Genomic DNA, 11,711 nt, shown 5'->3' on the forward strand with positions numbered 1-11,711 from the left:
AAAGTAGGCACTATTGGGCGAGCCCCCTGTACAGAGTAAAGTCTCCATAGAGTTCAATGCACAGAGTAAAGTTTCGATAGAGTGAAGCCTCTCAGGGGCAAACCGGTTGCACATTTTTAGACTTCGACAAGTGGGCTCCGTGCGCGCTTCGCGCGCCGAGCCAAGGAGGCGTGGAGGAACACTATTTGGGAAGGGTGGCAATGAAAATATGTAAAGACAATGGCGTTTACTTTTTTTGGTAACTACTGAAGGACCTCGGGGTACACTACGTTTCGCGTGGTTTCATTGGACTCTCGAGTGAGGACAGTGACGTTGCCTGGGTGAGTAGTCCTTGACAGTGCGACATAGAGTTGACCGTGCGAGAAGCAGTGATCTCGTAAGTCGAGACCAATGCGGCCACCGAAGGATTGGCCTTGCGCTTTGTTCGTTGTAAGGGCGAAGCACGTGCGAATGGGTAACTGCGTTCGGGTGAAGCCAGGGATGGGAAAGTTGTCGTCTCCTGGTCCGCAGGGCATTCGAGGAAGACACAGTCTGTTGCCTTGGTGTGACCCGGTGGTAACGTGTAGAAAGAGAAGGTTGTTGGTCATGTTCTCGATGACATATCGCGCGCCGTTGACGTGACCGGTAGCGGGATCGAGATTGCGCAGAAGCATGACGATGAAGCCTTTCTTGAGCTTGAGCTTGTGGTCTGGTAGAGCAGATCCGGCGGTCAAGGTGTTGAGCATTTCTGTGGGATAGATCAGCGCGTTGGTGTCTTCGTTCTCGACCTTGTCTGCGCTCAAATACGTTCGATACGATCCCGGAATCAGGTTGCCGATGGCCTCGTGGACTTCCTCGAGCGGCCTGTTCTTTGTGGTGAGTATAACGCGCTTGGTGAGCCAGGCAGGGTCGGCGTGATTGTCTCGAATGCCTTGGAAGACCTTGAGGCATAAATTGCGGATGGTGTGCTCGAACGCAACGGACTGTGGTAGAGAGATCCATTCCGGGCGCTGTTCGCCTTGAAGTCTGCCTTCCCCGACGCTGAGGAGGAATTCTGGAAAGTTGAGAGCCTCCACATCTGCTGCAGGGTCCGCTCGGAGAGCAGCAAGGCGCATGTTCTCGGTAAGGCGCAGGAATCGGCACTCTCGATACAGCGGGGAAGCCTTGACGCACGCACTCACGATTTGACCTCTGGACCCGCCCAGAACGACGGGAAGGATTTGTCTAAAGTCTCCAGCGAGCACGAGGAACTTTCCTCCGAAGGGCCGGTCGGTTTGCATCAAGTCTCGAAGGGAGCGATCAACAGTCTCAATGCAATGTCGATGGCACATGACGATCTCGTCCCATATGATGAGATGGACTTGTTGCAGTGTACGGCCTGTGTCGGAGTTTGCGGAGAAGCTGCACGTGCTTTCGGCAGATACAGGAATGGGAATCTTGAACACGGAATGAGCGGTGCGTCCACCGTCGAGCAGCACAGCAGCAACAGCAGACGTAGCGACAGCGATGACCTGCTTACGGCGCTTACGAAGGAAGTCTTGAATGGCGCTGAGCACGAATGTTTTGCCTGTTCCGCCAGGAGCATCGAGGAAGAAGAGACGACCACTTCGTGTCGGCATAGAAGGTCCCGCAACGGCGCTTAAGGATCCTTGAAGCAATGCAGAGACGGATACGCCTGGAAGCAAGGAGCCCACTATTTCGTCAAAGGCATGACGTTGATTTGTGTTCAACAGCGGCAACGACGTCTGTAGTCGCCCTTCCCACTGCTGCGCTCGTGCTTCGGGGGTCTCGATCTCGTTTTGCTGTTCCAAAGCGGGCAGGCTGTCATCGGGCAGTGGGAGTCCGAAGTTTGCGAGCGTCCAGTCGGATCGCACGGTCTGCAGAGCCTCCTGTACCTCTTGAAGTACGTAAGATGTGGCGTGGTGATCATCGCGAAGCTGCTGTCTTCGAATGGGTTGTCTGCGTGCACGATTGCGAATATCGGTGACAAACATGTCCAGGTGGTCGTTCCACAGCGAGAGAGGGTCCGAAGGCTGGCAGTGTGCCAGAATCGTAGCAAACAGATGAGAAAGAGGAACGAAGCTTGACCGGAATGAATCTCGGATTGCGTGCTTCCACTCGGCATCGTCGGCCAGCAAACCGAGTCGTAAGCAAGCTTGTCGGAAGCTGGTTCACTGCTCGCCGTCGATATTTCGCAAGTTCTCGAAGGATGTTGCCCCTGGCACTTGTGTGAGGAGGAGGCGAAGAAAGTAGCGCTCACCCTCCCTCGGACTGACAGTGTAGATTCGACCGACTACGTTGGCACCTGTACCACTGAAATCGTAGGCTTCCTCTTCGCTGGTGGCGTTCCGTCTTCGCAGGGTTGCTCTTGGACTCCATGACTTGGTGCGTGTCTTCCACGTAAAGTACCTTGGAAACTTGTGGTACCGAATATGCCGCGCGCTTGGGTACTTCTCGTTGGCTTTAAACCACTCGGTCAGCTTCGTGCCTGTTGCTGGTCGAAGCGCCGCCTCCTGCTCTCGCCCTTCCTCAAAGTAAACCGTGTGGTGGTTGGGCAGATGCACTGCAAGCCTGACTACTGGAGGATTGCGGTCTACAATGTCAAAGGAGAATAACCTCCATGCGGCCTCCGATGCCGAAACGTATCTGGCATCTTGGAAGTTAGAGATCTCGTCGTAGCGCTCGTTCTCGGCAGTGATTTCCATGGTCACTCGGTCTTGTCCCTTGCACACATACTTGAAGAGGTACTTGATTCCGCCAACGCGTGACACGCAGAGTTCAACATTCAAATGGCAAGCGAATGAACGTAGAAGCACAGGACTGTGAGGAACGACCCAGGAGTTGTCTACCACGACGGGTTGCTGTCGGCGGCCAATACGGGAGGGTCGCTCGATGGAGACGCCACCTGCAGAGGGTGCCCTTCTTCGGTACGTGATGTAGTACTCACTGTCGGACTGGCTGGTTTCGTGTTTGAACGATTTTGGAAACCCTTTCCTGCAGTACCGCTCGCCCATGCACACGGCTGTTGGATTGTGTTCTCCACATGGATTGTTAATCATATGCTTGAGCACGACCTCTTGGAGTTCTGGATCTTGGGCAGACGGGATCTCGGCAGAGATAATGCGGTCGACGTTTTCGGGAGTACGCAGATCATTCTTGGAGACTTCATCTAGGAAAAATACAACGTGAGCGTGGGGAAGACCGCGTTTCTGAAACTTGATGACTCGTACATGGGCAACAACGGTTCCGAATACTTCTTCGTTGATGAACAAGGACATGAGATCTTTCATTTTGAGACGAAACACACGTGCGCACAGATCCGGTCTGTCCTGAGGCGTTTGGTTCGGCAGTAGGGCTCTTGTGATCTCCGGCCAGCTTGGATTGCATGTCATGGTGAGGAAGATGTCCGGGTGGCCAGTTTGGTTCGATATAGCAATGATGTCGTGCATCTGCTGCCTCATATAGCGGTCACCTCCAATGTACGTGGAAGGGAGAATGAACAGTCGTCCCGCACGCACGGCATCGGCTTCATCTTCAGCACGACGGGAGTCTCCTAGGCTGTCGCGCAGTGAGGTGTAGTCGGCGGCTCGAAGTTGTGTCTGGTTGTGGCGGAGATAAGAAAGCCTTTCTGCCTCCACTTTGCAGAAGTGGTCAACTAAGTATTGCTGAAAGAGTGGTGCTGCGTGCAAGATTGTGCTGAACTCGCCTGATCTTTCGAACAAATGCCATCCGTAGTACATCATCGGAGTAATCTTGGTACGTCTGCCGTCTTGAACACTGGAGAATCGAAACTCTGAATACCATCCATCTCTACCGTTCGGGAACAAAAGCACGTAACTCAATGGATCGTATGCGCGATGACTGACTGAAATCGGATCCAGCACTTCGTTCCCGTTACTGTTCAGAGTCCCTCTCCTGCGCACGACGATATCTCTTCGCCCAATCTCTCCGTCTTCATTTCCAGGGATCAATGCGGCGACTTCAGAAGCTTCGGGACCATTGTACCGGCGCACGTGCTCATGACTTGGCCTGCGGTCGGCATGGGTGACCATCTGGTACGTGGCAGGACAGTTGTTGTGAGGAGATTGAGCCCATTCTCGCATACACAGAAACGTCTGCACGTAGGGGTTGCATTCGTGCAGCATGTGTGTCAGTTGCGTCATCAGTGCCTCTTAAAGTTGTCTAGAGGTTCCAAGCCTTGTGCGCGTCTGGGTGGCGTAGTCAGTGTCATGAATGTAAACGGAAGCATAGGAAGGCGCCCGCCCTTCGGATGGCATCATGGGACCCATGTAATGGTACATCCCGCCCTGCATCGTCATTGTGGGGTTAAAATTAGAAGGACCGGGACCTCTGTTCACCCATTTGGCGACCACGGATGCCATCGATAGCGCTACATTGTATGCTCGAATGTTCTTACGGAAGCTGCGGGCCCTTGGAGTATCATCGATGAGAAGAGAGCGCAGAAGAGCTGGCGGGTCGGGGAGAAGCGGCAATGACAGCTTCCCCTTCCCACAGCATGTGGAAAAAATGGGCCTTGCGGCAGAGCTGCTCCCGATGCGTTCTTGGACGAAATGCAGAGCTTTGCAGTGCGAACACTCAACACAGATCATGCCGAGATCGCGGTACGAAGGAGAGGACTCGGGTAGTGGAGGGAAGAGCTGTCGAGAGGCACTTCGAGCCTGGCGGTCGGATCTTTGCCGCGCAGCAATGACGGGGGATATATCCACAGCTCTCGCTTGTCGCATTGCCAAGCGATTCGACTCCTGTCTCGAAGATCTCAGTGGAGTATTTTCGTCGGCTCGGCCTCTTTGCGTTGCACTAAGATCCGATTCTCGCCGCCCCTCACGAATAGGAGTACATTCCTCCGCTCTAGCGCCTCGTGTCGCAATGCGATCCGCTTCGCGCCGCGCATTTCAGAGGGGGGTGGTTTCTCCCGCTCTGCGCGCCCTGGCTCTCTCCCTCAGTCGACGGAGACGCTCCTCGCGCTGCTCGGACGTCTCTGCTGCTCTTCGTGCTGCAGCACGTTCACGGTCGGCTTGACGACGCGCTTCCCTCTGAGATTCGGTTTGTTGCCCCGTCCGGATTCTCGCACGGGCTCGACGTGCCTCACGACGTGCTTGAGCGTCAGATGCAGACTCTTGCGCTCTTCTTTCCCTTGCACGCGCGTTTCTTTGCTGCCGTCTTGCTTCGCCACGTCTTCGCCCGCTGTTCCCGCCATTTATGTTCTGCTTGGCGTGCTAGTGTTATCCTTGCAAGTGCAGCTAGGGTTGACGCAAGTGCGAGGGGTCCGTTGTAGATCGCTATGAGTCGTAGCAAGCAGTCCTCAAAGGTCTAAACGCAACGTCAGCCAGCTAGGTCGTCCGCAAGAGCACTTAGCAAAAGAGTAACAATATAGGGCCTTTATTGTCTTGTACTATCCCGTGATTCAAAAGAACCAAAAACGAAATAGAAATAGACTAATGGTCCTACTATACACAGGGTACAGTATTAATACTCAGAGTACGACCACCTTGTCTATTTCTACTCCCAGGGAGCCCGGTATTAGAAAGAACCTCTTGCAAGGCTCTTCCCGCCGGGGTCGCTAAGTACGCGCGCTCCCTTTTCCCTCAGTGCGGTGGTTAGGTTTCCCAAGCCCTAACGGCACCTACACTGGTGTAATAATATGGATCCTTCCGGTTCGGTGTTAATCCGTCACGGAGGGGGTGTCCACGGTAGCGGTAAATTACAACGCCAGCAACCTCACTAGGAGGGTGGCTTGTGCGAGACCGAAACGGACGAAGGGAGATGCTACCTCTGAAGACAGGAGGTGAGTCCTAATTAGGAAGTTGGGGGCTAGCTCAGAGGGGATGGGGTAGCTGGTTTATTCTCCGGGAGGGAGGCAGTTCCTCTCTAGTACGTCTGCCTTCCTCGGGCCTCAAGCTACTGTACGACTACTGTACAGTAGCTATCATAACTACTGTAAGAGACACCTCCTATGTACACGTGTGTCACTGTGCCCCTGGCACCACGTGTACACGGACCTGTAAATTAGGCCACGTGTGCGGTCACTGCAGCTTGCACGTGTTCACTACACAACGTATGGTACTTGTAAATTAGGCCACTCTAGCTACTGTAGAGCGTCCGAGAACGGAATTGTCATACTTCTACATTCCCCTCTTCTTGGACTGCGCCACGCCCCGGGGCGCACTGTGTGTCCGTTAACACACGAGGCAATGTGGCCACGAGGCAGCTAAATTTCACTTCCGAAACGCGTGTGCGCCTTCTGCGTGCGCAGTGCCACGAGAGTAGCATCCACGTGTAGCGCGTGCGCAATATTTTCGCAGATTTTCCGAATCGGTCTTTGCCAGCCTTTGGCGCACGGTGCCACTGCAGTAGCATCCACGTGTCGCCCGTGCCCTATAATTTTCCCAGATTTTCCGAATCGGTCTTGGTACCCCCTGTGCGGGCGGCGGCACGCGCCGCAATTTGCGACCGTCGTGTCGCAACTGCGGCATACTATACGCCTGGGCGCATACAGCGCGTGCAGCGGAGACGAGCTGAGGGAGACCCTTCGTCGGGAGGCGTGGTGGTGAGCGCATTTTTCCCAATTGGGCCTTCCGAATGCCACGGGCGGCAGCGCGAGCGCGGGCGGCGAGGCTGCAGCGGCGGGCCGTGCACGGAGTGCAGTGCGGCGCGAGGGTGCCGGACGTGTTCATGGTCTTCCGCAATGGGGTTCGTCCGTCATCGGGGTTGCCTTCCTTCGTACTGTTCGGCGACGCCCGGTGCCTGCGCTCTCCCGTACAGGGTGTCTTCGAGTTGCAATCGTCGTCGCTGCGTCCATGATGGGTCGTTCGTGCGTTACTAATATCCATGTGGGGTCGGGACTTCGCCTTCGTTAGGCTAGTGACTTCCCGATCGGGTTTTTCCTTTGCCATAAAAATCGGCCATTTTGCCAGTAAAACGTGCCTGGTTTTCTCGTCTTCGAGGCTTGTCTTTGTAAATTAACGAGCTCCCATTGGACATTCCCTAAAATCGTCGTGCCTCAAACCGCCTCCTTGAACCGCCACCAATTTCCTTTTGGGCGTTCCCATTGGGCATTACCATTTTTGGTCGATTTTTCATGTAGCGTGCTCCACTCTCGTCCACCAGCTTGCCTCTGACGCGACCTTCGGAGGCGGAATTTGGAGCTTGTCGCCCTCCTTGGGATGACCGCTGCGTCAGCTTGCTCGCATCCTTTCCCCTTCTGCTGCTCTAGTCTTCGGCGCCGTCCCGACCGGGTCTCAATTAGTTTTCCCAGAGGGGTCTTCTCTTGTCATGGGGACCTTCCCAACGTCGTCTCGATTGGGTTTTCCCTGGGGGCTCCGGCCGTGGGGACATACAATCCCGGACGGGTCTTTCTCGGCCCTAATTGTCCGTCTTGTCGGTCTTTCGCCGTTCTCCCGACAGGGTTTACAGATATATCCCAAGCGGGTTGGCTGGCTTATTTGGGCTCCTGCACAGTTCCGAATCTCACTTTAAAATTCGGAAGCCATACCCCTCTTCTTTGAGTGCGCCACGTCCTCGGGGCGGCCATCATGTTCGTGGCCCGCGCCCGTTAGCCTCCTTCAAGCGGCCGTTGTACGGACGTAACCGACGCCACGGGGCCATTGCGAAACTGGCCCAAGCCGGCCCGGTGTGAACTCCCTTCGGGTCGTGATTAGGCGTCGGTTCGCCTCCGCGACGCCTCTGCACGGCGGCATTCGACCTCGCGGTACTCCTCCGAACTCGGACACACGGTCTATTCCCGTCAAGCCTTCTGTGCCCTTTCGGGAGTCGTCGCTGCTTCTGTCCTTTGAGGAAGGCCGGCACATTCCCGTGTGACAGAGGGGAGCAGGTGACCTCTCTCGCGTCCGCCCGTCCTGTGGTCGTGTCGCTTCTCCCGCCCCTTGCGTTATTCTCCGCCATCGGACGACTCCCTCTGGCGCAAGGATTAGGAGGCAGGCCCGCCGCCGAAGGGGCTTGGGCTACGGAGCAACGCCTTTCAGGTCGACAAGTGCGCACAGTACCTCCACGGACGTAATTCAGGGCGAAACCCACTGGAGCGCCCCTCCGCTGCCGGGACGAATTCCGCGAACGGTGGCTATAAATACGGACGCGACGGCCTCCCTACCGCCTACAAGTCCGCCGCTCGACTCCACGTCCTTCATCTCGGAACCCGCCTGGGACGACCGACCCGGGCGGTACGGGAAATCGGCAGTTATACGAGCTCGCCCCTTTGGGGTTCCTCTCCCCCTTTTGACAGATTCCCACTTGACTGCCGTCCACCACCAGGGGTCGACCACTTATCCTTTTTAAAAGGACGCCGGTATTTTTCCGAGACGGGTAGTACAGTCTACCAGGAGGACTACATACCCTGGGGGAACTGTAATAAAATCCCTTCTGAGTTTCTTCTGTCCTTTCGCAGGTAACGTTTCGGCAAACGCGACGCGTACGGGATTAGTTGACCGCCAACGACAGAGGTGCGGTCGCTTCTCCAACGCTCCGTCGACCTTGAAAGTTTCACCCGTTCGGGACTTAAGAATATTCCGAGTCCGGCCTCGTGCCCTGTTCTTTTTCGGGGTTTTCTTAAACGTCCGTTGTGGTCTGTTCGCCTTTTTGGGCTTGTCCGATCTCGGAAACTTGGGAGTGAACTGCGGTTGGCGGGGCATACCCCCTATTAAAAGGACCTTTTCGGACTGTCCTTTCCTAGGTTCCCTTTGCAGTTCGGTCTGTGCGGTCAAGCAACCCTGCCCATAGCGGACCAACTTTTGGTGGCGCCCCCTCACTTGTAAATTCGAGGGGGCGTGGGGGCGTTGCCATCCGTGACGAATTTGAGGCACACGAGGGGTACCCTTTGTGGGCTCGTATTTTTCCCAGTTGGGGGTTCGTCTCCAACCCCCTGAAAGGGTCGAGCCTTTGTGTCCCGTATGGGGCTTCGAGTGCCGTGTGTCAAGACGTCCTCGGGGCTGTGGTTCCGATCTCGCCCCGACGGGTGTGGACCGCTTTCGTTCATTTAGTCTCGGCAAAGACCTGTCTCGAGGGATGAGACAAACCTCTACAGTGTGGTCCGGCCTCGGCTTTTCTTCTTCCCTTGCGGGTCCAGCGACATCCTTGCGGCCGTTTAACGCTTCTAATTCCCGGACCAGACGCGCAATGTCCTGTCGAAAGGAATTGCGTTCTCGGTGAGAAAGTAACCGAACTCGTAGGTCTTCCGTTAAATCGGGACAGCAAGGCCGGCTCGGAGAGAGGCATAAAGGGCAGAGGATCTCGTCGTCGGAAGAACTTCTCCGTCGACCCGAGCGGGACAGTTTCCCACCAGTGGGCCCCAGGCTTGACTTTCCTCTCTTCTTTTCGGCCCTTTTTCCTTGAGAGGACCTTGATATACGTTTACCGGTCTCGCGATTTCGTCCCAAACGGTTGTCTTCGAGAGCGCCTCCGGGCGGCTCGTCACAAGCCCCGCAGGGAATAGTGCCCCTATTTCCCTTAGGGTCTTCTCCGTTGGCCTGCCTTTGGTCCTTTTCGGACGCCGCCACCACCACCTCGCTGGCATTAATTCTTTCTTCCCTCGAGGGTACTTTTTCGGACTCCGAATCGGTGGGGACCTTCTTGCCCTTACGGGATCTTCTGGTCCGCCGTTTCCTATGGCTTTCGCTATGGACTGTAGCGGACGCATACCCCTTCGCCTTGAAGTTCCACTCCCTAAGGGCGAGCATCCGGACTCGATCCTCCTTGGAGAGTCCGTGACAGCACGGCCGGTACACCGAAAGGCATATCCGACAACGGTTGACTCTGTGCCATGGGTCTAGCCTCGAGTGGGGGCTTCGAAAGCCGACATCCCCTCTGGGGTCGCGCCAGGGCCACTCCCCGTTCGGGTACTCTTCTTCCCATAGGGACGTCTTAGACTCCTGCGGCGTACTCCCTATGTCCCTGGGGGTTTTCGTCCCTAAGCAGGCTGTGGTATCCGTGGTGTGGTTCCCTAGAGGCGACTGCACAGCCGCCGCTTCCACGGTCATACCGAGAGGAGAGTCACAAACACCGTTGGCCTCCTTGACAGGACACGTTTCGGGCGATTCATCTGAAATGAGCAAACTACTATGCGGACGTCCCGTTCGGGGTCGAAGGTGGTACCGGCTTCTCCTGACCGCCGGATAGTTTTTTCCACCCCTGTGGGCGATCCCGACGCCCTCAGCGTACTGCTCTAGCTCTGTAAAGGTTACGCGGGGGTGCGTCGTAAGATGGTGACGCACCTGAGTACGGATGGCCGGAAGGAGCCCTTCCACAAAGAGCGACTTGAGCCGATTATCGGAGAAGACATTTCCGCAACGGAGTGTTTTCTTCCAGAGACAGTCTCCGTACTCCGTTTCGGTCATCCTAGGACTTTGTATAAAGCCCGTCACCTCAGCGTAGGCCTCGGCAATGACCTCGTTTGTCGCGAAAGTCCTGAGTAGGTAGTTTACGGCCTCGGGGTACGACGATAACATTTCGTCCCTGCGGGCAACGACCACCCCGGATTCTCCCTCAATACGGGACTGCACCTTTGCCAAGGCCGTGCCAGTCATGAAGAACTGGAAGCACCAGACGGCCGCTCCCTCATGCACGCCGTTCTGGTTGCACGCCGCCGTAAACCTGGAGAGGAAATTTAGCACCGCAATCGGGTCGTCTCCACTGAAGGTCACGCCCTTCATCGGTAAGGCCATCCGCTTTCCGGCCCTCGAAACCGTGCTGGCAACCTTGGCGTTGTATCGTCCCGAACGGTTGTGCAGCCGATATCGGCGGTAATCCATGACCTTTTTAAAGAGGTCGTTTAGGGGGCGAATCCGACGCACATGCCTCACGTCGACTTCAAAATCGTCCTCCGAGGAGTCTGTTTCGTCCCTCGTGGAGTCACTAGCTTCCGATCCGTCGGTCTCGTATCCCTTGCTCTCGACCTTTCTCCAGTACTTCTGCGTCGGCAGCACTACGCGACCGGCCCCGGGCGGAAACGTGGGTGGCTGTCCCATCTCTTGGGCTTGAAGTCGGCCATCACGCTCTTCTCCACCCCACGGGGTCTCACGTCCCATATGAGGGTACTGCGGCCGCGCGTTCCCACGCGTCAGCGACGGCGGTAGTACGTCCGTTGTCGCCAGAGGCAGTCGCTCTGGCTGCGGCGCTCGAGCGCGCACCTCTGCCCGGGTAACGTCCGCCACGGCTGAAGTGATCGTGTCCCAAAAGGGGCCGCGTCCGACTACTTCGTCCACGGCGCTCCTTACGAGGGTCCGGCTGTGATCCTCAACGATCTTTCGGAGCGTGCTTGTCAATTGCGCCTCCACGGCGGCCGTTACCCGGCGGTCCCACTCGGACGTTAACCATTTCTCCAATATGGACCTTTGGCCGCGGTGGCCCGGTGTGGCTGGGATCTTCGCGGCGCCTCTGAGCTGCCTGATCCCTTCTGGGCAATCGGCCACCACTGTAACCGGCTTTGCTCCAGTTTGGTCGTGTTGGCGTCTTTTGAGGAGCTCCCCTCCCAGCGAAGGGGCGGACGTCGCACACGTCTGCGATCTCGTCCTTTTGCAGGTCAACTTCTCACTGTAAGCCGTGCGGGCCTTCGTCGGGAGGCTGCGCATTTCCGAACGGGATGACGTTCCTAGCACGGGAACTCTGCAAGGGAGGCATGGAGCGTGCTCTTTTGAGCCTGGTGGCCTCGACCTTTGCAGGATGTTGTCTCTCAATTTGCAACCGTCTTCAATCTCCATTCC

The 11,711-nt window shown here is 56.3% G+C and overlaps 1 protein-coding gene across 1 annotated transcript; it reads right to left on the minus strand.

Moving 5' to 3' along the window:
- Positions 1–242: 242 nt before the first annotated feature.
- Positions 243–4,724, minus strand: CHC_T00008513001 (ATP dependant DNA helicase). Its single transcript, XM_005710219.1, has 10 exons — positions 4,338–4,724; positions 3,740–4,148; positions 3,494–3,685; positions 3,219–3,334; positions 2,927–3,188; positions 2,691–2,884; positions 2,354–2,606; positions 2,205–2,284; positions 1,583–2,090; positions 243–1,516 (listed from the first exon to the last, which is right to left on the minus strand). The coding sequence occupies exons 1-10, from the start codon at positions 4,722–4,724 to the stop codon at positions 243–245; spliced, it is 3,675 nt and encodes a 1,224-aa protein (XP_005710276.1).
- Between the last annotated feature and the right edge of the window lie 6,987 nt (positions 4,725–11,711).

Source organism: Chondrus crispus, genomic scaffold, assembly GCF_000350225.1.
Source record: "Chondrus crispus Stackhouse genomic scaffold, scaffold_536, whole genome shotgun sequence".
Lineage (NCBI taxonomy): Eukaryota > Rhodophyta > Florideophyceae > Gigartinales > Gigartinaceae > Chondrus > Chondrus crispus.

Coding starts and splice junctions, on each gene's coding strand:
- CHC_T00008513001 (XM_005710219.1), bottom strand. CDS start 4,724: ATGCGACAAGCGAGAGCTGTGGATATATCCCCCGTCATTGCTGCGCGG. Junction 3,189..3,218: donor AAGAAGTATTCGGAACCGTT/GTTGCCCATGTA, acceptor ATCAAGTTTCAG/AAACGCGGTCTTCCCCACGC. Junction 1,517..1,582: donor TTCTATGCCGACACGAAGTG/GTCGTCTCTTCT, acceptor GCGCCATTCAAG/ACTTCCTTCGTAAGCGCCGT.